The 26,527-nt window shown below is 30.3% G+C and overlaps 2 protein-coding genes across 2 annotated transcripts in view; one reads left to right on the top strand and one right to left on the bottom strand.

Moving 5' to 3' along the window:
* Nucleotides 1-667: 667 nt before the first annotated feature.
* On the bottom strand, nucleotides 668-15,814 carry LOC132734490 (uncharacterized; the record flags this gene model as incomplete). The annotated part of the gene is made up of 14 exons (XM_060721234.1): nucleotides 15,804-15,814; nucleotides 14,884-15,010; nucleotides 10,852-10,937; nucleotides 10,298-10,356; nucleotides 7,763-7,884; nucleotides 7,344-7,443; nucleotides 6,914-7,016; nucleotides 5,930-6,095; nucleotides 5,524-5,713; nucleotides 2,889-3,097; nucleotides 2,308-2,411; nucleotides 1,702-1,877; nucleotides 1,222-1,367; nucleotides 668-844 (listed from the first exon to the last, which is right to left on the bottom strand). Coding segments are annotated over exons 1-14 (1,776 nt in total), but the record flags the coding sequence as incomplete, so codon positions are not given.
* Nucleotides 15,815-19,721: 3,907 nt separating this feature from the next.
* LOC132734491 (uncharacterized) overlaps nucleotides 19,722-26,527 on the top strand; it is a 34,593-nt gene continuing 27,787 nt past the window's right edge. Inside the window, exons 1-9 of the mRNA XM_060721235.1 lie at nucleotides 19,722-19,864; nucleotides 20,842-20,928; nucleotides 21,843-21,922; nucleotides 22,257-22,433; nucleotides 23,124-23,267; nucleotides 23,972-24,088; nucleotides 24,720-24,971; nucleotides 25,662-25,803; nucleotides 26,243-26,462. Of these exons, the coding sequence (XP_060577218.1) occupies nucleotides 19,818-19,864; nucleotides 20,842-20,928; nucleotides 21,843-21,922; nucleotides 22,257-22,433; nucleotides 23,124-23,267; nucleotides 23,972-24,088; nucleotides 24,720-24,971; nucleotides 25,662-25,803; nucleotides 26,243-26,462 (1,266 nt within the window). The 5' untranslated portion in view covers nucleotides 19,722-19,817. The remainder of the gene's footprint in view (nucleotides 19,865-20,841; nucleotides 20,929-21,842; nucleotides 21,923-22,256; nucleotides 22,434-23,123; nucleotides 23,268-23,971; nucleotides 24,089-24,719; nucleotides 24,972-25,661; nucleotides 25,804-26,242; nucleotides 26,463-26,527) is intronic.

Below are 26,527 nucleotides of genomic sequence, written 5' to 3' on the forward strand. Positions count from 1 at the left end.
AAGTCAACAGTGTATTAAAAATAATAATCAAATAATTGCCTTTATTGGGCGAGCATGGGTCCGACGAGTCTAGATTATTTGGAGTTTCCTCATTTCTGAAAAAAAGTCCTTCTAAATGCAAAGTTTTAGTTCAGAAATGTATCCATAACTCATAAACCACACTGTAAATTTTATTTAAATTTGGTATACAGGTGACCTTTAAGACACATAACTGTGCTATGTTGTCAATTTTACAGTTCCATATAGTGCCTATTACCCATGGTCAACCTTAAGGAATTATCCACGATATATGCAAGGATAAAGTGTGAATGTCAAACAAATGAACAAACATAATTTCAGGATGCAAGTAGAAACTCTGCTTATGCAACATTTTGTATGTATCAAACTCAAACTGTTGCAGTAAAAAATCCGCAACTTGGTGCCCTGCAAGATGAATGTCAACATAAACTTATACAGGAAAATACATACAGATATACAGTACGCTTTAGATTGCAAAGATCAGAAAATACCATAGACCCTGCAGCCCTTTGATTTATTAAAGTATTGCAACATGTCCTGTTTCGAAGAGTTCTGAAAGTTTTTTACAACATTTCCTGTATAATTGTCTTACTGATTAGATATCAAATTATTGAAATCATTAAAATAAATATTCTATTAAAATGAAAACCTTTTCTGGAATTTCTGTCACCGCCTTGACGAAATCATCAACAATGTCTTTCAATGAGAAGTCTGTTGAAATGATTCTCTTAAACGCCTCTACTCCGTTTTTAATAGCACCAACAACTTTGTCAACAATGCTCGTGAACTGTTTGATGAGGTCAGAACCATGTTTCGGGTCTAGTTCCTGTTATATTACATTATGAAAAATTGTAAAAAGACCATTCTTGATCATTTCAAAGTAATGTTACTACATGTAACAAGATTTATCTGAAAGAAAGCTCTGAATATATGAAAAGTAATGGTTGAAATTCGCCATATTTCATTTTAAAAAAATGTTTCGCAAGTATTGATGTCACCTCTTAACATAGATTTACGTAGAAATCATATAAGGTTAAGTTTTAGAACAACAAGTTATTTTTACATTTCTTTCTAGTTTTAATTTGAAAGGTTACTTTTCATATTGCTGGAACAAGACTACATGTTTTTTTTATTATTTGTTATATGTACATATTTTAAAGAGAAAAAAGATCTTAATTGAGAAACTTTAATTACAGAACTTACCTTTAAGATATTAAGAGCATACTTTGCACTGCCTTTGAAACATATTCTTGCAAGGTAAAAATCCAAGCTTATACCAATGTAACCAAGATGTACTCTAACGTAAGCTTCATCATGAACTCTTACATCTATACTTCCTTTTATCAGTGCTGCAAATTACAATTCACATGTTAGACATTGGAAAATACATTCAATTCCTTACATTATGCTACATTCAATATACATGATATATGTTGTTCCGACCCATGGGTTATTCACGGTGGCAAGTAAATAGTTTGCATATATTAGCCATTGTTTTGGTCTTCTTTTTTACAAACCTTTTTTCTCTAGCCAGCATATCTGATATGTAATCATTATAGATATTAGAGCATTTTGTACTTGAGTGTGCATACTTTAAGCTATTATATACAAGCTGTACAATGTCTACTAAAATGATATGCATGTAAAATGATTAACAGTTTAAGAAGTTACAGTTATACATACACATCTGCAGATCTAAAAGATTTTCCATGACGATACCAAACGAAGCACCAACTGATTCGGACCCAATCATTTTGCGCCAATCTACACCAGGTGCTGCAAGTCTGAAAGCTAGTTTTAGGTCTAGAATCGATCTTTTGGCAACACCCGTGTGTGCAAGTCCGGTTCCGTCTCCAGTGCTAAAAGACATAAACGTTAGTATCGTTCTATAAAAAGGAAATTACTTTCAAAACATCTTCCAGCGATTCTTTTTAAGATAACGTCGAATGAAATGTAATCCAGAGCTACTTAACATGTGTAACTAAACATGACTACATGTTGTTCCTGGACGTTATGCAAATTAATTTACTTTACTTAATCATATGCATATCAAGGTGAAATAAATAAACGTTTCATGCACGTACAGACGGTACGTTAAGTAAACTACAATAAGGCGGAACATTGTTAGTAAAGCGTCTAACTATCTGATTTAATACAGGTGCTTCAGTCCTTACTTTTCAATCATAAAATAACATTATGCAACGTGCTTATCAATTCTAAATTCTTACTGTAATGAATAAACAGAATGTGAGCATGAGATTACAAAACACATATAAACATGTTACGTACGTGTCTGCGTTAGCTAATGGATGCGCTTCGTATTGCAGCAGTGCTTCATAGCGGACAGTTTCATCATCATCGTATAAAGCAACTTTCTCAAGCTCTTGTAATGTCTGTTCCAAAAGCATATAGCAAGTTAAAAGTAATCCATGTAAAGATATCTCCTCAAAAATAATTGTTATGCAAATCCACTTTTGTGAATTGATTTGAATAGTAAGCAGTTGATTATCGACCTATGAAATAAGAGCTAAGTGCAGCAGAATATGAACGATAATTCATTCATTAACTTTGATACACATATTTACATGTATACCAGTTAATAGTTCGTAAAACATATATATTTGTACTTTAATCATTCAAGACGCACAAAGAACTAAGAAAAATGTAATCATTAAGAAAACGGTATAGCTGATAATGTGTTATCATAAATATATCTAGCTCAAGTACTTAGACCTTGCCCTATAACTGCATTCAATGTCAATTATTCGGACCTGAAAATAGCAGAATGTGGGAAATGTAAAATGTTTAAAAGAGGTTTGCAAACATCTACAAACTAAAATCGATATGGAATTTTAGAAGGAGGATATTACTTTTATATCATGGAACGTTCTGAGTGCATGTACCCCTGTACGTTTGATCCACTGTGAGTTTGTTGAATTGATATGAGATACAATATGGTCATACGACACGGGTAGTCCAGCATTGCCGATAGCGTCAAGAAGAACAACTTTATTATGGTCGTACTCTACACATTCTATCTCCGACATTGCTGATCTCTTCATCTTGAACAACCATGGATCTGTAAATGTGAAATAATATACTACAGACGTAAGAAAAGATATTGCAATTCACACAGTTCTTCTGCATTTTAAGTATTTAAACATTGTTTCTTATGATAAATAAGTTGAACAGAAATTAAACATGGTCTAAAAACAAAGATAAAGAAAACGTATGGTTATTTCAGGAGCTTAAATAGTCAACTACCGACAACATGACATGAAACAATTAAAAAAATATCAGAAGCCGTTGTATGACTATACCATTATGTCAAATTCCAAAAAATGGACAAATAGAATTGTCAATATAACAAAAATGATGGTGATATATAACCCTTTGTCAGCGCCACGAGACAACAAGCTGTTCAAACTTAATTTATGTGTTCTTTTCGCAAGCGACTAAAACGACGCGTGACAAGACTAAATTAATAAAACAAGAAACACACTTGAGGTCCAAAGGCCTAAACACATCAAATTTGAATTTCTCACATCAAATTTGACACTTTAAAACAGGAAGATAAGCAAACAATTATAAAGCAATTTTCACATAATTATCTTGAGATTATTTGTGGGCAGTTCTTAGTCCACTTTTTTTTTGAAAATCAGAGTGTTCATATCTACGTCAAATTGTAAAAGACTCGAAATAATATTTGACGTGAAAACGAACCTCAGTGGAGTGCCTTTAAGGGAATCTACTGTTTTGTTTTTTTTTTGTTTTTTTGTTTTTTTTAATAAGCGACTAGCGGACGCAAGTCAGGACAAAATTAGGTGAATTTGATTTGTTTTAGTCGAAAGATAGAAAGAAAGTGATAGAAAGGAACCACAATATATTTTCTTGATCAGCCGTGTTGTTGTTCTTTACAAACAATCGTCTATGTGCCCTGATAATAATCTTGCCCTCATTTGCTAAACCAGTACTTTTGTTGCAATTTACTTACAACTTTTGAATCGTTATTCTTTGTGCTAATTCTTTATATAGTTATCACTAGGCGTCTAAGATGATGTGTATGTTTAGTGAGATTAGCATAAAAACACTTGCTTCCTTTGATCAATTGTGGAATGGAATGTAATTTTCTTCGGTTATTTTTAACCGATATAACACTCAAGTTTACATTTTATTTGCATTGGTCCCGTAATACCTCACAAGTGGTTAATTGTTACAGATAAAGTGTTGATTATGGGTGTATTTAATGCTTACGGGTGTAGTTTTTCATACTTCAATACAATATAAACATATGATACATTCAATGATGCAATATATTATCGCAATTGCTTGCACTTCGCAGTAATACTAAATAAAAGTACACACGTTCTTTTCGTACTTTAGTGACTCATTGATTTAAAAAAAAAAAAGAATCAAAGGGCTGCAAGCTCTGTGGTATTTTCTGATCTTTGCAATCTAAATCGTACTGTATATCTGTATGTATTTTCCTGTATAATTTTATTTTCATATACCATCATTCATCTTACAGGGCACCGAGATGCAGCGACTGCGTTTAGATTTTTCACTATAACAGTTTGAGTTTGATGCATCCGAAATTTTGCATGACTAGAGTTGCATCAAAAAATCATTTCTGTTCATTTTTTTATGACAGCCACACTTTATCCGTACATATCGTGGCTACTTCCTTAAAACAGACACTTTAAAAAAATAGTTGCCTCGCCTGGGATTTGAACCCCAGACCTCTCGCAGCCTAAACAAACGCGTTACCCTTGGACCACGGGATAGTTACACGAAGAAAGCTTGAATAAAATCAAATGATTCTAAATTTAGAATTTCCATTTCGGGTTTGTAATCCTTATTAATTTTGCGATAAACCTGTTGTTTAACACTGATGTAAATAATTTAGCGAAAATCTTCTCGCAAAAACAGTCCGACATGTATATATTCCACAACTCGACAGTCAGATTTATTTGTGTACTACGCTCTGAAGTATTCGGAAATCGACATAGCATTTTCATTGATTAAAATGATATTCATCCGCGTAACTTGTGATTGTGCATTTATTGACAATTCTATAAGCCAACGCTAATTTAAAACTTTGAATGCGTTGTAATTTGTTGGATACTTGTAATAAAATAAGAATATTTTTTTTATTTAAATCGCTAGTTTTAAGCTGTTTTGAGAACTACTTGTTGTTAGGTTTGTCGTGAAATTTTATGCCAGAGATTGAATGTCAGCATTGCACTTTCTGATCTGCGATCAGAAAATACAAAAATGCATTTATCAAGAACAATTCATACAAAAATATAAAAGGGAATATCTATTTGATACAGCACAACAGTAATAAAGAAAAAAGCAAATAAGATATCATCATGAATTGTGTTACTTAAGCTTGCTTCTTTTACACAAAAGTCCTTATTTTTTTTCTTTTAACACGTGCGTAGAATCATCAGCAAGTCAAGTCAAGATTAGATAAAACAAGCATGCAATCTATATTGAACTTACCATGTAAACCTAGTTCGTCATGGAGATATTGTACAAGTTTGTCTGCGTGCTCTGAATTGCCGTACTGTTTCACACTTCCGACCAAACCACCAAATGTTAAACAAGATACATGACGGATATTTTTGGAAAGAAGTATACGTTCAGAACGTTTGCCCTTAAAGCAAAATTTCTCAACAGTTGTCAGTAACTCCTGCAATAATTAGACCATACAAAGGTATGATAAAAATTAATACTGAATTATAATAACTACGGGATGTGATAACTATTGTATACAAACAGAAAACTATTTAACATGTATTCATCTGTGAGCTAATATAAACAAACCCGTGTAAATTGCAAAGTAAAAATGTTATATCATTTTAGAATAGGGACAATAGGAAATAATTATTTAAAATATAACACTTACCATAAATGGTTCATGGTCTAACGCTGTTAATGAAGTCAGTACTCTCATCAAGAGCTGCTCGTCTGTTTGCAGATTGTTGAGAATCTTGTTCACGATCACATCTTGTTTGTTCAGCGCTATGAGAGCTTCAGCCATTGTATTTTTATCGTCCTTATTCTTAGGTGTTCTGAAATGTAAGCAAAAGAGAATCTTTAAACAATATAGGAGAAAGGTAGGCTTCTGCCTAGTTTAACTGAACAGAACCTACAGGTTTTCCAATTTCATGTCTTCATTTGACACTAGTAAATTCAGGAATTCGAAAGTGAAATGACCGGAAATGGTCAAATATCTTGTTTTGTAAGCGGAATTGAAAATATATGATTAAAAATGTTTATTTTCCTCTCATTAAAGCGGATGTGTGCTTGCTGTTACGAGGGGTCTGCACTTATCTCCCATTACATGAATTAAATTTATTTGTTTCAAATATATCACAGACGCACAAACTGATATGTTTTTGTCATTTGTTTAAGACTGTATTTTTAATTTTTAATTCAGTCATTAATTTTAAATCGTGATATCACTACATCATGAGGTCACAAGTTTCAAGTTTATAACATTTCTCTAATTTCTAAATAATTTAAACTGAAGTAAAATTGTCATGTACATTTTGCTTAAAGGGTGTGGCTGTCTTTTTTTAGGATTTTCATTTGATTTAGCAAATAAATAGCTCAGCTATGGTCAGATTATATTTTGATAAATAATCAGTCTACTTTAAAAATCTACTATGTAGCAAGTACTACAGTATATTCTATTCCCATTGGATCGTATCTCCTGTCATTATTACATTTACAAACATCCGGTGATATAAATGACATGATCCGGTTTTCAAAGTTTACTTATCTTAACACAATCTATAAATTATTGTAACTTACGTAACAAATTTCTACATGTTTTAAATTGTATCTTAATAATATGTGTGTTTCATATATAAATATATCAACTTACACTGTCAGAAAGTATGTATTTGCGATCTGCTCAACATCCGACTCTGTCATTTGATCAAGAGTTCTTGTAAGCATGTGAAAACATTTACCAAGTTGAGGTGAGCCTTTAAAGCAAACAGAAAAATAAACGTGCTTTCAGCTGTAGTTTAAATATATGTATTGTTTACCAATTCAATCTTATCACTTAATTTAAACAAGATTTGTATATTTGAATAATGTTTAAAGGTTCGTGTGATAAAACAGTGTTAATTTATAAACGGTGCCGCTAAACGGTAGACATGTTTTCAGTGCAAAATTGTTTAATATCAATCAGTCAAACCGACATTTTTGGCAAGTTTGAAGAAAAAAAAAGATTATTTCACTTATCTTAGTAGTGTAATCGAGTTTTCTGAACGATAGCAAGCAGTTATGATTAATTTTAAGATTCTGACCTCTTTCTGGTTGATGACGAATGCACGTGAGATTTCCCGCAATATATGTTTTTGCAAGTTTAACTTCAGTTTGTGTTTGGTAAATTGCTCGCTTTTTAATCTGCAATAATAGAAAGAAATACAATGAAAAGTTGTTAGTCTTCCGTTATGAATGCGATCTCGTATATACTTTATTCTTGTCTGAAAAAGTTATAAGCTATGCCTACGGTATACGTTAACAGAAATGGAGTAGAGCACATCTATAAATGTAACCGGATTATTCCTTTTTCCTAGTATCTAAATATGTGATTTCTTTGTCATAAATTCAAAAGAATAAGTCATTATAGATCTTATGAATACCATTTACAAATTGGTGTAAAATGAGTATGTGGTGTTGTTGTTGTTGTTGTTGTTGTTAAAAATTTTAAAACTCAACATACCTTTTTCGTATGATGGATACTTGATGATTCAATACCAATTGGCTTCTCAAACTGAACTGTAAAATCTCTTTTCTTGAAAAACTCTAGTTTGTCTTTAGAACTGGCTGTTACCGTTGGAAAACCTATGAGTACACATACAGTCAAACTATATAATTCCGTTACATTTAAAACAAACAATTTTAATTTTCATTCGTGTGTTTTACGAATTAAAAGTCTTATCATTTCGAGGCGGAAACTTTCAAAATATATGATTGGATTGCTCATAGTTGTTTATTATAAGCATTATCACAATTATCATCATAATCATGAACTTCGTTTAATTATTATTGTTATCATAACATGGTTAATTATCATCATCATTATCATCATCATTATCATAAACTCCATTTTTCTATCATTATTATAATTACATGTATAATTATCATTGTCATCATCATAATTATCATCATTATTATCATAAACTTCATTTTATTATCATTATTATCATTACATGTATAATTATCATTGTCGTCATCATCGCAATCATTTTTATTATCATAAACTTCATTTTACTATCGTAATTATCATTACATGTATAATAAACATTGTCGTCATCATCACTATCATCATTATTATCATAAACTTCATTTTACTATCATTATTATCATTACATGTATAATTATCATTGTCATCATCATCACTATCAACATTGTTATCATAAACTTCATTTTTCTATCATTATTATCATTACATGTATAATTATCATTGTCATCATCATCATTATTATCATAAATTTCATTTTATTATCACTATTATTATTACATGTATAATTATCATTGTCATCATCACCACTATCATCATATATATCATAAACTTCATTTTACTATAATTATTATCATTACAAGTACAATCATCACTGTCGTCATCATCACTATCATCATTATTATCAAAAACTTCATTTTACTATTATTTTTATCATGACATGTATAATTATCATTGTCATCATCATCAATATCTAAACTCTATTTAATTATGGTCATTCCCATCACCACAATCATCATCATCAGCAGCAGCGCAACATTCATTTTGTTACGACGTTCAGATTAGACATTGACATAAGAAATTTTGAATTGCTTTAACAGATCGCATTGCCATAAATGAATGTAAAGTCTTAAAATGTCAAACCGTCTTAATATTCTTTATATTTTTTATTTATATATTTTTTTCATTTATTTTTATTTTCATTTATTTTATTTTATTTTATTTAAAATAAATTTATTTATTTATTAATATATTTAATTTATTTATTCATTTATTTTTAATCACAATTTAAGAATTTTTTAGACCAAGTTCAGACAAAACATTTTAACCTTTTTGAATCATAAGTAGTTTTTAATTGAAAATATTGGTTAAAGTTAAAGTATTATAAATGCGCGCTGCAAAGGGATATTTAGCAAAATTAAATTATGCATAAAAAGACATTTCTAATTGGGAAAACAAATGAGAGAAGTAAGCAATAACAATGAATAAAAACCTGTTTAGATTGGTATTACAAAAAAGCTTATTTATCGAAACGTGTTTAATTTAAATTCAACCCATTTATCCAAATAACTTTGAAGTAAGAAAACATGTCAATTGTGGTGTCTAGATTTCAAATAATAAAAGAAAAACATATATAACATAAGCATTAATTTACACATTCCAGGTGCCTGATAACGTCTCACATGTTTGTTTATGTTTTGAAAGAAAAAAAATTATGAGTAAGCTTGTTTTGTCATGCATTAAGAAAAAAAATGCCTTAAATTGACAGAGCGACGTACTTCATAAGTTGAACTTTTAAACCATTTTAATAAATGGAAACGGCTCATCAAAAATATTTTGATTTATATGGTCTTGATAGTTAACTGTGATAAAGTTTGGGAGTTTTTTGTTTTTTTCGATTTTTTTTTTCTCGGAATTTTTTTATCATTGACAATACAACCCGTTTATAACCGAACTTCCCGAACTATATTTTATCATAATTTTACTTAAACATCCTAATGCAACACAAGAAACCCGTAATCAAAGACAAATAATTTGCTAACGAAATTGAGGGAAGAAATCTCTTTGTCATTCGCCATTTCCATGTGGTCCATTGAAACCAAACAAGCATTTAACTAGTTAAAATGAGGAAACAAACAAGAAAAGCATTCAGTATGCTTTCACAAGATAGGAAAGTAAATAATCTTCGTCAAAAGCTACCTGAAAATAATACTAATCATTGATCATTTATGCGCTAAACTATTTAATAAATGTATAAATTTACTATTTAATCAAGGGTCACTTTCTGTATCCCACATTTCAATTCGAAAACAATCAATCAACCTTTTGTTTGCATACTTAACATAATTTATAAATTTCAGGAGCTCTAGACAAGAACGCACGGCTACTTTCCAGTTCATAAAAAAGCGAAAAAAGATTTAAAGTTTAAGTTTGGGTAAGCTTATAAATTGCTCGAGGAGGCTTAGTTATAAAAACCTAAAAAAAGCATTTAAAAAACATTTAAAGCATACGAACCCATGTTAGAAAATCCAGACACTGCATGTACTGGTCTCATGGCGTGAAAAGGATCATATCTGAAGTGGTCACAATTATACAGATAAAGAAATTTTTTATCCAAAAGCAAATGAAATGAACAAAATGTGCTACTGCCTAAACTCTTAGTACGTTTTGAACGTTTTGAGAAATGACAGTTGCTAAAGAAACAAACCGTATCCTATCATTGCGTTACCCAGTACCTATTGTTTTTGGTATCATTTTTATAATTTGGAATGACTTACTGATCAGAGGAAAACGAAATTTGTCCAGCAGCCAAAGTTCAAAATTAAGTGGATTGAAACTAGAGCATGTGTAGAGTACAACAATGCTGATAAAAGCACGGATAAGAGTAAACAATAAGCTAAATGAGCATAACAGTCACAGTAAATGTTTGTATAAAAAATCTGTTTAATTGTAAGCAATAACTCACAGTGCTTCTTTTTTATTGATAGGCTTAATATAATTAACATTTATCGAAATATATATTTTAAATATTCTCCATTATGTGTTATACGAGCTATAATTTTGTATACCCAGCTTTAGTTGAAAAGTCAATGTTCATTTCCTCTTCTATCATCACGCTATGTATTGTGTTCAAGTCTTCATGAAAATGTAACATCTGAAATAAAATATTTGACAGGTCACAATTGTACCTTACTGAACGAAACTTGGTCTTGTTTTAAGATTTATTTAGGCTATTGCAATACATTTCTATAGGTAATATATATATATATATATATAATATATATATATATATATATATATATATATATATATATATATATATATTATATATATATATATATATATTATGAACAGTCATAAATATTGTAGTAAATAACGTCATCGAAATAGATAAATGTATTGACTTTATATCAATACAAAACAGCTCACAAAAGCTATTATTGTGTTTTTGAGTCATACTTTTGCCCATAGTGTGCTCCTCTTGGTTCACGGTACTTAACGCTTTGAAGCAAGAAACAAAACAACACATGAAAATTATGGTACAAAAATTGTCATAAGCTGTAACATATAGGTATTTTCTGCTGTATGACACAAGGAAACAACAATATATTTAGTCAAAATCAGTTTAAACTAGAAATGTGTCATCATGCCACGGATGCCCCCGCATGCAGCCAAAATTTCAGATGTTATAATATTTAGTTCCAAATTTGTTTGCACAAATTATTGTTTTCATTTTAAGTTCAAAGCCCTTGAAACTTTTCAACGTTTACACAAACCATTTTCATACAATATTCAAGGCACTGAAATTATTCAGTCTTAACCTTTTGAAAATAGCATATTTCATATTTGTAGCCAAAATAATGGCTACATACATTTCCACAAAAGTATGAGTGCTGAAACTGAAAGTTCAAATTTTTTCCAATATTCAAGAAAGATAAGTTTGTCCAAAATCATTGAACCATGACCAAATTCAAACTTAAACTGCTTATTCCTAAGATGTATCTATATTATTTTCAAAGTGAAAGGGACATAACTCTGCCAAAAAATCATCGAACCATGACCAAATTCCAACTTGACCTGCCCATTCCTTTGACATATCCATATGTCAAATTTGAGTTGAATATGTAACACTGTTGGGTAGATAATGAACAGAAACTGTAAATTTCATATTATTTTCAAAGTGAAAGGGGCATTACTCTGCCAAAAATCATTGAACCATGACCAAATTCGAACTTGGCCTGGGCATGCCAAAAACATATCCATATGTGAAATTTGAGTTGAATGTGTTGTACTGTTGGGGAGATAATAAACAGAAACTGAAAATTCATATTATTTTCAAAGTTAAAGGGGCATAACTCTGCCAAAAATCATCGAACCATGACAAACTTCAAAATTAACCTGCCAATTTCTTTGACAAATCCATATGTCAAATTTGAGTTGAATGTGTAATACCATTGGGAAGATAATGAACGGAAACTGAAAATTTCATATTATTTACAAAGTGAAAGGGGCATAACTATGTCAAAAATCATCAAACCATGACCAAATTCAATCTTGACCTGTATTTTCTTATGACATATCCATATGTCAAATTTGAGTTGAATGTGTAATACCGTTTGGAAGATAATGAACGGAAACTGAAAATTTCATATTATTTACAAAGTGAAAGGGGCATAACTCTGTCAAAAATCATCGAACCATGACCAAATTCAATCTTGACCTGTATTTTCTTATGACATATCAATATCAAATTTGAGTTGAATGTGTAAAGACAGTTGGGGAGATAGTTAACGTAAACTGAAAATTTCATATTATTTTCAAAGCGAAAGGGGCATAACTCTGCCAAAAATCACTGAACCATGACCAAATTCGAACTTGACCTGTATTTTCTTATGACATATCCATATGCCAAATTTGAGTTGAATTTGTGCAACCGTTACTAAGATAATGAACGGAAACTGATGATGACGGAATGACAGAATGACGGAATGACGGAAGGACGGAATGACGGAATGACGGAAGGACGGAAGGACGGAACAGGGTAACACTATATGCCCCGGCCATTACATGGCGGGGGCATAATAAGTCAGATTTAGACCATATGTCGGCCATTTTGAAAACAGTATGTCATCATTTAAATCGTGGTAATGGTGTTTTATTTCAGTTTTTCATGCATGTTTCAGTTAAAATTTCTACATGTTATTTTGCATAATTTTAAATATTAAAAGTACTTTTACATTATACCTCAAAATTAATTTTTTCAATGAACAAGAACATTTAGAAAATGATGATTGTTTCAGACGTATGCACAAATTTAACGGACTGTTGTTGCTTTTTGCAGAACTTTGTAAAATGTCGTTCTGTTTCACGTAAAAATCTATAGATTTAAATATTTTGCACAAAAACTTTGTTGTTTAGGTGCTTAAATAAAATATGTCAATTATGACTTCACATGAAAATATGCCATTACCGTGAAATAAGTGATGATGCGGAATTAGTGATGTTGAGTATATATAACAACACGAAGTAATATCTATAGAAATATCAACAGTTGATCAAACGGAAAAAAAACTTGCGCTTTAAAATAAATAAAGTTTGCATTGGTCTTTACTAACAATTTGATTGTACATATACTCGTAATTCAGTTTGTTTGTAGTGCGACGTGATCATTTCTTCGTCAACAAATTACATAACATTTAATAAACTTTCATTATCATTACATTATACCTTTGCATTACTTCCGTTTCCCATTTACGGCTTGAATCTGTGTAGAATTTCTTGTCTTTATATATTCATTACCCCTTTGAAGTTTTACGGACATGTATGAAGCATTCATGCTGACCTGAATATACATATAAACTTAATTGTGAATATATAGACTAACACTTGTGAAGAATATAACACCAAAACCTGGTGCAATTAAGAAGAGACTGTTTGAGACAGTTTGAGCAGAATCCTAAATGTCGTGAAATTACATTATAATTTTAGACAATGTTTAATTTAAAAAAAAAAAAACAATTTATATTCATTGAAAACATTTCACAAAAACTGAAACAAAGAAAAACTATAATTATAATTTTCGTGAAAGCAAAGGATTACATACTTCAATCTATCAAATGATTTATGTTTATTTATTGGATATTTTTACTAAAGTATTTATATTTTTATATCATATATTACTTATGAAATACAACAAACATGAAATTGCCCATGAAAAATTTAAAAAAAAACGTGTCCCCAAAAAGCACCCCCACAAAAAAGTATAAGATTTTTTTACAGGGGAAAAAATTTTTTCCCAGTTTTCTTTTCAAAAAGGTTTATCGGATATAAACAATTTTTAGCAAACCCTCTAAAATTTTTAAACCCCAAAAAATCAATAATGAAACTTTTATGTGCTTTTCTCTTAATTTTTGTTTTCATTTAAATTAGAAAACAAACGCTATGGGTTTTTGCATTTTATTTTTTTAAAAATTTAAATTTAAGGGATTTAAAAAAAAAAAAGCCAAAAGTCAAAGGGGTTCTTTTATTTACCTTCTCTCCCAAATTTTATCTGGGCTTATAAACCCCCGGGCCCTTTTTGTTTCCTTCATTTCTCAATCTGAAAAAAAAAATATTTGGACTTTTAAAAATTTAACCCTTTTTTTTTCAAAAAAATTTTCCCTTTAAATTAAAAGACTCTTATGTTTGACTCTTTGATTTTGGAAACTAGCAATGCAGAATGAAAAACATTATTTACTTATTTTGGATTGAAAGCGCGTGACCCTTGTATTTTAACTTTTTGTCTGGGGAACTAAATGAAAACAAAGTCTAAAACTTTTTACTTAAGATAAAATACTTATTGATCGTCTTAAAGTCAGTCCTATATTGAAAAGTCATTGACTTTAGGAATACACTTAGGACTTTCTATGAAACGCAGCCCGGTGTTGTTTTAATTGTAAAAACGGCATTTGTAACAGTCTGTAGACTGATATAAACCGTCATTATGAATTTTAAGTTTGTATTGATAAAAGTGAAATAATTAGTAAAATAACAATCTCCCTGTTAGTTAGTTAACAATTTTAAAACATGGCAAATTGCTTATTAATTTACTACCTCATTACGATGATGAAGCTTTTAGCTGACAGCATTCCAGCAAAGCCTTTCTTCATTATAAGAACTTCATCGTCCTCGTCAGCCGGGTGATAAACCTTTCTGATTTCACCTCGATGGCTGATCTCAAAGGAGAACCTGAATCAGACAAAACTATGATCATGAAATCATATTCACAGAATGGCAAAGACTTAACAAAACAAATCGTTCATTATTACTGTTGCAGTCAGTGTCGGCACTTTTCGTTTGTAAGGCTGTCCTTTTCGGTAAAATAAAATCTCTTCTCACGTTTTTCAAATTCTCGTTATTTCTGTTGCATGCTGGGTAAGTCTGGTAAAAACACATTTTCGGTGCTCCAAAATGAAATCTATATTCTATGTAAATTATTTAACTACTGCTAAGTAATGGTGAGGTGGTAAAAACAAATATTTACTACACACCAAATGACCATGCATTACACACACAAAATAAGTCATGATGATAGAAAGGTAAGACTTTCAAAATCATTTCATAAGTTTCAAATATTATAACAAAATTTTGTAATTTTGTCGTGTAATAGTGTTGATACCGATTAAAAAGAATACGTATTTTGAATTTGAATTCATTATGGCCTACTATTTTTACCAAACTTTTTTAAAATAAACTTACCATTTTGGAGAAGTTGACCTGATTGATTGTCTGCCTCTATCAAAACAAAAAAATACAAATCCAATGAAAAAGCGTTTACATCTAAAAACAAGATAGCATAAAAAAAAGTTGGTGAACATCATTTTTCATTCTTTACGGGGGAAAATCTTATTTTCTAATTGTATAGAAAACAGTTACACCAGAATTAAGACTATTTAAGAAATTTCTATTTAAATCCGGGACCGACAAAATACAAAATTTACCAGTTACATTTGCCCGGTGCAGTGATTAAACGGAAATATACCACACCCGCATTTATCACTCTATTGTAAACAGTATTAAAACCTTTGAACTTATTACATAAAAGTGTGTTTGAACCTACCTATAAGACGGGAAAAAAACCCCCACATATTTTTTTTCGAAAATGACATTATAGGATATTTGATAAATCCGAATTAAACAAAACATTTTTAATCATAGGTCAAAAGTAATCACTAACCAGGAGTCCTTTTGGGCTAAAGTCAGTTTCCACTGTTAACAATCTAAGGAGCAACTCTTTGGATCATCCTTTCTCCCTATTTCACAACCCAAATCTGAATAAAAAAATAAAAACGTTTCTAGCATTTCGATGGTCATTTACTTATTTTTCAACCCATTTTATATTTGATAGATATGTAGATTAGGTTTTAGATAAATTATTAAACTGAATTCACAGTGTTTTTATCAACGTATTTCATTTGAGTTCAAGTAACAATTGCGCTACTTATTACGTCTTTATATAATTTATTTAAAGTTTAAGGTGATATGTGTCCCTTTGGGTAATAGTTTCCTCGCCGGAGAAAAGCTTTGCAATTGCGTGTTTCCTTGCGCTCATTCTTAATTAAAAAATAAAATAGTTATGATTGAAAATAAATGACTATTGTACCTATACCCATTCTATATCTACAAGAGTATGAAATAAACAACTTGGCTCATTTGTAACAGTTATAGAAGTAATCTTGGCATAGCATTCATCGAAGGATATATCAGGCTAAAAGAAGACATTGAATAACTGAGGCTTGATACTAAAATTATAAAACGAGTTCAATAAAATCATATTTTAAATTTTTTTTCAACGAGTTGCAATGAATTCTACATTTAAAGTATTCAATTATCCATATTCACTTTAAAAAGCGCGTTTTTTAACCCCTTTAAAATAGAGTCATTTTTACACTTGAATAACCTATGTTTAACCTTTTAACAGAGTTCAAAAGTGTTTTATTTGAACCACTAATGAACGCCCACGGCCATTGTTATGACCTTAGTGTAATGGTTCATCCCACTTTCTACGTTCTTGTTTATATGTTCAATAAATTAATCAATTAAGTTTTCCTGTTCCCCCTTAGAGAGAAAAATGTTTAACTCCCCGAAGCTCCAATGACAGAATTGAGATTGTTACAGATATTTCAAAACCCCGGGCATAATTTATAAAGACGATTTTAAAAGGTGAACAAAAACTGTTGCAGACTAGGCAGACCCCAAGCACAAGGCGAATCCGCGATCTGTTGATGTCATGATTCCAGCTACAACAGTCTGGAAAAAAAAGAAACGCATTTTAACAACAATTGTCCAAACTTTTTTTTATGGAATTTGCACTGATGTGTCACAATAAAGATTACTTGATAACTGCCACACGAACACATCTGACGGTATTTCTAAATTCGTTTGTTTAAATATTTAATGTTAAATATTGAATTCTGATTAAGCCGTGCTAGGGGCAAGGACGGTTTCTTGAACTTTCAAGTACCGTCTATGAACAGACTGAATCAAACCGATCTTACAAAAGTTTCAATTTTTGCCGGTTTTTTTTTTGCGTCTTTTTAGCGAACATTGTTTGGATTTTACAAAAAATTTCGCCTAAACTCTATTTTTCACTTTATTTATATAATAACGATGCGGATTTGATTCGATGCAAGTTGATAAATATCAAATAATAACTATTGAAATCAATGAGTACCTTTTTATCCATAAATTTTTTAAAAAAAAGACCCTAAATACCCCCTCTTGATTAAAGTCTAACTCAAAATTTAAAAAAATAAGAATTTTTTTATCTACATATCAGAACAATTACAACCTGACTTTAAAAAAAGCCACATCGTTTATTTGCCCCACCCCTAATTTATCAGTTTCGCAAAAAAAGGACAAACACAAACCAAAAAGGCCCCTTTAATGTAAAAATTATGACAATTATTAAAAACACATCAATCTTTTTTCTTTTTTTTTGGGAAAATTACCCAAAAACCCAATTAATTTTGTTTAAGGTTTTTTCCCTAAGGTTTTCCTTTTAAAAAACAAATTTATGCAATGCGCTATAAAAGATAAACATATTAAAAACTTTTTTTTTATAATTTTTCCAATGGACTAGCCAAAAAACGATGGGATAAACCATAAAAAATTTAAAAACTAAAATTAAATTTTTTTAAAAATTATTTTTATGCAGCATTAAAAGAATAAAATTTATTTTTTTAAAAGTCAACAAACTTCTTTATTTTAAACTTGAATAATTTTTTATTTCTTCATTAAACTTAACATTAAAAAAGTAAAGTGGCCACTAAAATTATAATGGGGAAGTTTCGCAAAATATAATAAAAGGGTATTTAAACATTTAAAGTTTCATCGTATTCAACTTAAAACCCTTTAAAAAAATGGATGGGCCCACACCTTAAACACTTTAACCAGTGAAGGGAAAGTTTTTACCGGTTAATTTAAGTTAAATTACCTTTTGCACAATTTTTATTTTGGAGTCCGAATTTTATTATCAAAGGGAATTTAAAATAAAAATGTATTTAAGTCAATTTATTCAAACAATATAATTAAGGTAGACCATGGGTAATGGGAACCATGAGGAACTGTAAAATTGACAACATAAGACAGTTATATGTCTTCAAGGTCACCTGTATGCAAACTTTAAATAAAATTTACCGTGTGGTTTATGAGTTATGGATATATTTCTGAACTAAGACTTTGCCATTAGAAGTGTTTATTTTCAGAAATGAGGAAACTCTAAATAATATGTAATATCATCATTATAAAAAATGTTTTTCTATTACCCATTGTTAAGAAACAAATTTAAATAATAACATTCAGGTAAAAAATTACACAAGCAAAATGTTTGTTTCTAAACAAAATGTTCTTAATATGTATAAAAATGTTACCCTACCCCACCCACTTTAAACACTAATTTTACCATTTCCCTATCTAAAATGCCTTATTCAAAATATTCCTAAAATTTACCATAATAAGGGACTGTTTTCAAAGTCTGCCTAAATTTTCTTAAAGGTATATTGGTTGATCACGCGAAATATAAAATACTTTTACCGTGTAGTTTTTATTTTATTAAACTATGAAAATATCTGGTATCATATTTGCTATAAATTTTGTCATTATTTAGCAAATAAATACTTACAATAATTATACAATTTAAATCAAACCTTTTTTTCTTCCATAAGGGATCAAAAACGTACATAAATAATGTTAAAAAGAAAAAAAAGTTGCCCCTTCTGGGGGTTTGAACCCACGCCCCTCAATTTCAATGTAGTTTGCAAGCGATTTTAGCCTATTTGAATACTCTTCAAAGTGGAGGTAACGCATTACCCATGGTCTACCTTAAATTACGTATCATCTCCGTAGTTAACATTTAGTACCCAAATGATACACACATTTGTAAAGACAATGCCTCTGCCAAGTTACAATACACATATCACAGATTTTACTATCAACATCACAAGAAGTTTTAACTATTAAATTATTGTTATTGCCCAATAACCCGACAATTTAGTTAAACTATTGAAATGAACCTTGAATACCAAGTAAAATAAAATACGAAGACTCAAATACAGGAAATGTAACAAATTTATTACAATCATATTTTATTGTATTTAAAAGAACAAATATTCAAACCCCAAAAATTTATTTTTCAACTATAAAGTATTAAACTATGATATATTTGTTTAATATTTGATAGCGATTTTAATAAATTTATTTTATTTAAAGAATGATTGTAGAAAAATAGACTTACTTCTATGCCGTCATTTCTTCCTTTGCGCAAGAATAAGAATTATAATCTTTTATCGCAACGGGAGGTGCTTTTGCCTCTGCTTTTATTGGGTAAAATATATTGGCCAATCGATATCTTTGCTACTAAACGTTTTAATGTTAAACTTGATATAATGTCTACATTCCTATAACTGGGCCTTGAATTGTATTTCTGCATTGGAATAAATTGTTTTAGGTGGACGATGGACACTTAAATAGAAGCAATAATATAGTTACACGAGCAATGGATGCCGTCGTTTTACAATTGCTTTTGTTTTCGGTTTGTTTCAGGTAATATATGCTGTTGCTATTGTTTTTTTGTTGTTGTTATTTTTTCGTTTTATTATAAGTTGTACTTTTATTTTGCATTTCATTTTTTTAAACTTAGAACTTTAACATATTCTGAAATTTATACTTTTTTCAGGATGATAATTATATCGAGTAAAAAATAAAAAGAGAAATTCATTATATCCAAAACAAATAGTTAAAGTAAATGGAAAACAAATCGTGTGTCTATATGGTTTTCAAAAGTGTTTGTATATTTGATTTAGCCATGCAATACATATATAGGGAAAGTTGTATCTAAAGAAGGGTGAAGTAAATTTTGTTAGCACCAAACTATCCCGTTTTGTTTTTTTAGACCATGTTAGACGGGCGAAAACCCTATTTACGGGCGCCGGCCGGGAAATCGCGTGATGATATCAAACTCTTGTATTAAAGGGACTCCACTGAGACTTTTAGACCTGACGCGACTTGTAGTATTTTTCCGAGATTTGTGTTCAGTTGATATTGGTGTAGACCAATAACTTGTCAGCAAATGAACAAACATTCCCTCAATTTACTTTTCAAGAACCGTCATTCACTCAAATCAGACTAAGAATCGCACAAAAATTGATTATGTATTCTTTTCTGATCATTTTTTTTTATTTCATTGCATAGTTTTTGTGTTTTAAGTGCTTGACTTGGTCTAAGTAACAATTTCAATTTAAAAGTGTTTAGAATTTTAGACCTCAGAGGAGCTCCTTTAAATATTATAAATATTTATTTATATTACTAGTATTTGCGTAAATCTTTCACAGAAACACCGTTTTCCGGATGCGGTTTGTAACTTACTTGCATTCACACATTTACACACACACATCTAATTTACCTCTTCCATTTCCTTGTCTGTAAAACAATTAGTTAGATCTTTGCTAAAGCTGTGAAAGGACTGTGAGGGCATTACGTATGCTATGGAGTATTTATAGTCTAAAATTTGTTTCTTTCAGTTACGCAGATGCATCTTGCGTAGAATATTATAGGACATCCACAGAAACATGTGATGGCTGGTTCGGATGGTGGGGATGCAAAACTGTGTAATAACTTTTTATATTACGTTTTTTCTTCTTCATTATTTTCACTTCTTTATATTCTATCTTTTGGTGAAATTATCTTAAATGTTGATAAATAAGTCGTATCGTACTGTTTGAAACTGAGATTGACATGAAAATATGCCCTGTTCCATACACACACAATCAATGAAGATTTTTATTGAGTCACTATAATTCAGTTTTGGTAATATCTGACCAGTTAATGAATAAAAAACTATTGAATACAACACACTTTGTAAACAAAGTTATTTGGGTATATATTTCGTGAAAATATGTTCTGTTATGTTCAGGGTATTTCTAATTCGGTTAGTAATAAAATGAATCCAACTTTAAGTCAAGTCGAAAATAGAATCAAGAACGAGAAGAAACTGTTAATCTTTATTGGTTATCTATTTTACTATTATAGCGTAGAGTGTTTTATCAAATTGATTATGATAGTTATTATTATTATTATTATTATTACTGTAATTGTAATTGTTATTGTTATTATCATCATCATCATCATCATCATCATTATCATCATCATTATTATTATTATTATCATTGTTATTATTACTATTTTTATTATTATTATCACCATTATTATTTTTATGATCATCATCAACATCATCATCATTATGATTATTATAATCATCATCATTATTATTATTATTATTATTATTATTATTATTATTATTATTATTATTTTCCCGAAGAGGGTGAAATGTATCTCTACTACGCTGGCTACGTTTAGGCCTTACTTATACTGACATCATAACAGAAGCTTTAGTAATAATTTATTGTGAAAGAATTTTTTTCAAATGTACTCGTCAATGTATTACAACTGTTTTGTGTATCCATTTAAGCTAGTTTGTCTTATACTCTGTCATTGCTCTGATTTTCAATTATTGTTTTAAAAGGTATTCACAAAGCAGCCGATGTTGTAGCGGATGGAGAAGTAGCTCGACATCGAGGTTTTCGTTGTTCAGATGCAATTTACGTAAGTCTGTCAGAGTCAGAAATTACATTACAATTTCTCATTAATAAAATGACAATTTACACTTAGATTGCATATTTTAACTAAATGATTTATATGTATTTGTTCTGGAACATAGTTATGTCTAATGTTGAATCTAAAACGGTCAACGCTGTATTACGTATTACACATTTCACTTTGAGAGCAAATTTGATGGACAATAAAAAAAATTAAATTTCACAAACGATGACCTCTTCAAAAAAACTAAGAGATCGGATAGAAATGAAATATCTGTGATCTCCATAAAAGTTGGGTAGGATAAAGTACTTCCGTTCATTTTGATAACATACTTTTTCAGCACTCTGTAACCGAGGCTACGGTTCAGACACTTGCAATAGAATAAATGAAGGGGAAGTGAAATACAAAGATGGAAAAGTTGTGCGAAATAGTGGTGGAACATGCTATGCCCCATCGCGATGCCGAAATTGTAACGAAGGATACTTTCCAGTGACCTATAGCAACGGATATTGCAAAGGTAATATTACGGACGAGTTCCAGAAGTTTGTATATCACATAACCTACTGCGCAGTATTACACCAGTTTAATTATGTCGGAATGGGACGGTTTTTTTCGTTATTCAAACACAAAATAAATGCGAGCTTATGTTAATGTTTTACTAAATGCGAGTAAATAAACAATGAATGAACCGCTCTATTGTCTTGGCTATTTGATAAATTGAATTGTGCATTACTAAATTTATTCAAAGAGTAAAACAATATTACGCTCACTAGTGGCTAGCATTGTATGATTGTAGTCAACTCGTTTATAAAAAAAAAATAAGTATAGCACCTGCATTTATTCAACCTCATTTATTTAACCTCTATGTAAAGGGCATGTATTTTTTTTTTAAATAGACACGTTCTTTTGCGAAGAAAATGTGCAACTATCACTGTAAACTCGTATCTAAAACAAAGAACTCTTTGTAAACAAGGTCTTTTTTCTTGTGGAGTTTTGTAATGTGTTAATAATAATAAACACGTCGGCAGATTATTTACCAAAATTAGCAGTGAATGTTTTATCGAAAGAAAATATCAGCGACCATTAGAAGATTTCTTCAAAGTGACAATGTTTGTCTGAGCAATTTTAGACATTACTCCCTATTTACGTTTATCATTTAATATATAGAAAAAACTATCATAGCAAACATTGTGTTTATTTTTTAAAGCGTGTTTCAAACCACCAAACTGTAACAAGGCCGTCTGTTCAACCTGGAGCGATTACCGATGTGATTATTGTGTCGAAGAGTACATTAGAACTAAACCAGGATTCAATGTCTATACTGGAAAACCGGATAATAGGCAATGTCAAAGTAAGTTTTTTGTTCCCCGGGCATCAGATCAGTTGCATGTCACAAGAAAAGAGTAATTTTTTTCAAATATATGTATGAGGTTTAGACACTTCTTATTCAAAAACGATTAAGATTATTCAAAATTTATTAAGTCATTTTTATTGTCGCTGTTGTTGAAAATTGTTGCTTCAGAGTGTTTCCATTTTATGCTTAAATAAAAACAATTAACTGTATACAAGACAGCTAGGTATCAAGTTTACTTGATGTGTTGATGAAACATCACTTACTAATAGCTAATCACTGGACAACTAGGGTGGCTGATTTCTGCCATTTCTTGATTTCGTGTCTTCGAACCTCAAAAGTTGAAGGCGAAGATAATATGTTCACTTGTCAAAATTTTGCCTTCGACTTTCGAGGGCGCCGACATGAAGTCGGTATACATTAAACGTTTTAAGCGAGATCTTCTTCTGTAGAATTATCGTGTCGGCGGGCAGAAATCTTCTTATCGGCGCCATATATTGTCGTGTCGTCGTGTTTTTGCATTAACATGATAGGCGAAGACACGATAGTTGACTAATTTTCTGGGGCAAAGACGCGAAATGGCTTAATTTAGCCACCATAGGCAACGGATTTAACAATATATGAAATTTTCTCTTAAGATGCAACAGAAATAGTTCCTATCTATTGCTGTGAATCTTTTTTTCTTTGATCGTTTTAACCTGTAGAGGCGTGCTCATGGACACATGGAGCAAGATGTTTCCCTGGAACTTGCACTGGTGATATGGTACTTAGCAAAGACTGTCAATGTGCGGTCGGATTCAATGGTACAAACTGTGCAACGGGTATGTACAAGAATATGGGTTAAAATTATCGTGTTCATTCTTTAAGGTAATACATTTTGCCTGACGTTCCAAACAATACCAAAATACAGCTTTACCTTTAATAATCACCAAACATTTTTGTTATTGCAATAATTATATTCCTGCCTTCATCTCATTGAAGCTAAAATAAGAGTGTACAATGATCTCTGCACAAGTACGTTAAATCGGTTGCTTATTACTAATGTGTCTCATGCGATATAGAATCCTTCTCAATCTTTTAAGAACTACACTCCGAGTCGCAATATGCTCTTTGTTCGCATTAATTATAGTGTATTAGAGATGATGTGAGGATATTTCCTCTGCTTTAATTGTGAATTCTGTTTTCAAGCGAGTAAGTGATATAACGTGACATTTAAGTTAAAACAATGATAACTTGTGTTGACTGAAAAGAAAATCAGACACGCGTAATTGATTTTCAACTCTGCTTAATATCTAAAAATAATACAGCATCTTATTTCTATAACAAAGGATACCCGTTGCCTCTAAAATATACATAAAATAACACTGCTTCGCCTATGGATCATGGTCAGTCTCTCAATGGCATATGGTCATATATTTTATGCTTATTTAACATGTATGCCGTTAATTCTAGCTACATCTGCGAAGAAACCGACAATTAAAGATTTCTTCTTAACCCTGGTGGATTCTTCAAATCATAAATTTATTGTGGATAAAGCATTAAATAAAACAAAATTCTGGACCAAAGAAACAGTTTGGGCTAAGCTAAAGCTGAAAGCTTCATCACACTATAAACTGGAGATGGACAGTGCAAAGAGACCCAACTATATAACACATTATTTGATCGGGATCCAAGACATGGACATTGGTCTCAAGTTGTTAAGAGGTGATTGGTTTAGCTGAGATGATATTCTGAATTAACTTGCAATTTTAAAGAACAATTAATGATTTTGACAACATAATACTCGGTCAATACAAACATATAAACCGCAAATAGTACAAATGTTATATATACACAAATCAATCAATGTTTTTATATTTATAAGCAAAAAAGGCTCAATGTTATTCAAGTTATCTATGAAATTATTCATGAAAAAAGTAAATATTTTGAAATTGTTGATATAAATTCTTTTCCTAGAAACTCGTTTTAAAAGGTCAGATATACAGTGTACTGTTTTTTGTTTGTTTTTGAATAACCTAACACCGTGTTTTTATTTCTGAAATTACGTTCCCGGTGTAATCTTAAAAAAGACAATCTGTTATAACAGCTAACAAAACACTTTTCGATTACTTTGTTTTAAGATAAAATGTGACAAAATGGTGAAAACATTTTTACAAATCTTGCAATTTCCAAAAATTTAACTAGTTAAATGTTTGCAGTCTTACGTATAATTGACATCCTCTCACAAAAATACAATCGTGGAAGGTTTTGGCAGTACTATATAATACAGATTTTAATCTATGAAGAGCAAACTATAACTATTCAAAATTAAGCGCTTGATTTCCTTCAAGTATTGAATCCCTTTAGGAATAAGCTTGTATTACATTTGCTTTATAGAATGATTTACTTTAACAGGTACGGAAGTGGCAGAAATGTCGATGGACGGAAGGTGTACACACTTTGCTGAAAACTGTGATAAAGAGATCCCGCACAAAGATTTAAAGAGTATAACGTCATGGCAAAGGATATTTAAAGGAAACTTTATGCATGGGGATAGGTATGGAATGAATATCGATATTATAGATGTATATTCAAAGATATATTCAAAATAAAAAAAATAATCTTATCTTTAGACCTAATCATATGTATAAATGTTAGATTTAAAAAATATAAATTTGAAAATTAACTAATAAACTTTTTTCTATGGGATTCGTGTAAATGGGTAATAATGATATTATGTAAGTACATAAGAATCATGACTTTATACTAATCTCACAAACTTAAATCTACTTTTACCGATATATTGAAGCTTAAATGTGAATACAAAATTTAAAAAAAAATCAATGTTTAAGATCTTCGTCTTGCTCTTTTTTTTTATTTCACTGATTGTAATTCGATTCGGTGTAACGCCGAAACAATGTTTTTGGAAATGTTTTCACTTTAACTTCATTATTTGTTTATAAAGTTACACTTATTGTCCACGTATTTCCTTACAGAATAAAATATATCGTATCTGCCAAAAACGGTGGTAAGGTGTTTTATCAAGATAGAAGTAATTTTAATGGGTCATACACAGAAAAGCAGTATTTTCTTAATGGTATTGTTACAACCGAATTTCTTGAACTTGAATTTGACATTTACCCACCTGTACATTGCTTTGAACAAAGTGAGGACTGTAAAAAAGATGCACTAACAGCACCTGATTTTCTTACCCAGGTAATTTAAGTAAATATAAACCTTCTTTATAGTTCGAATATCTATATATTTTAAGTTTTTGTTAC

This window comes from Ruditapes philippinarum, unplaced genomic scaffold (genome assembly GCF_026571515.1).
Source record: "Ruditapes philippinarum isolate M1 unplaced genomic scaffold, ASM2657151v2 ctg3440_1_1_1_1, whole genome shotgun sequence".
NCBI lineage: Eukaryota > Metazoa > Mollusca > Bivalvia > Venerida > Veneridae > Ruditapes > Ruditapes philippinarum.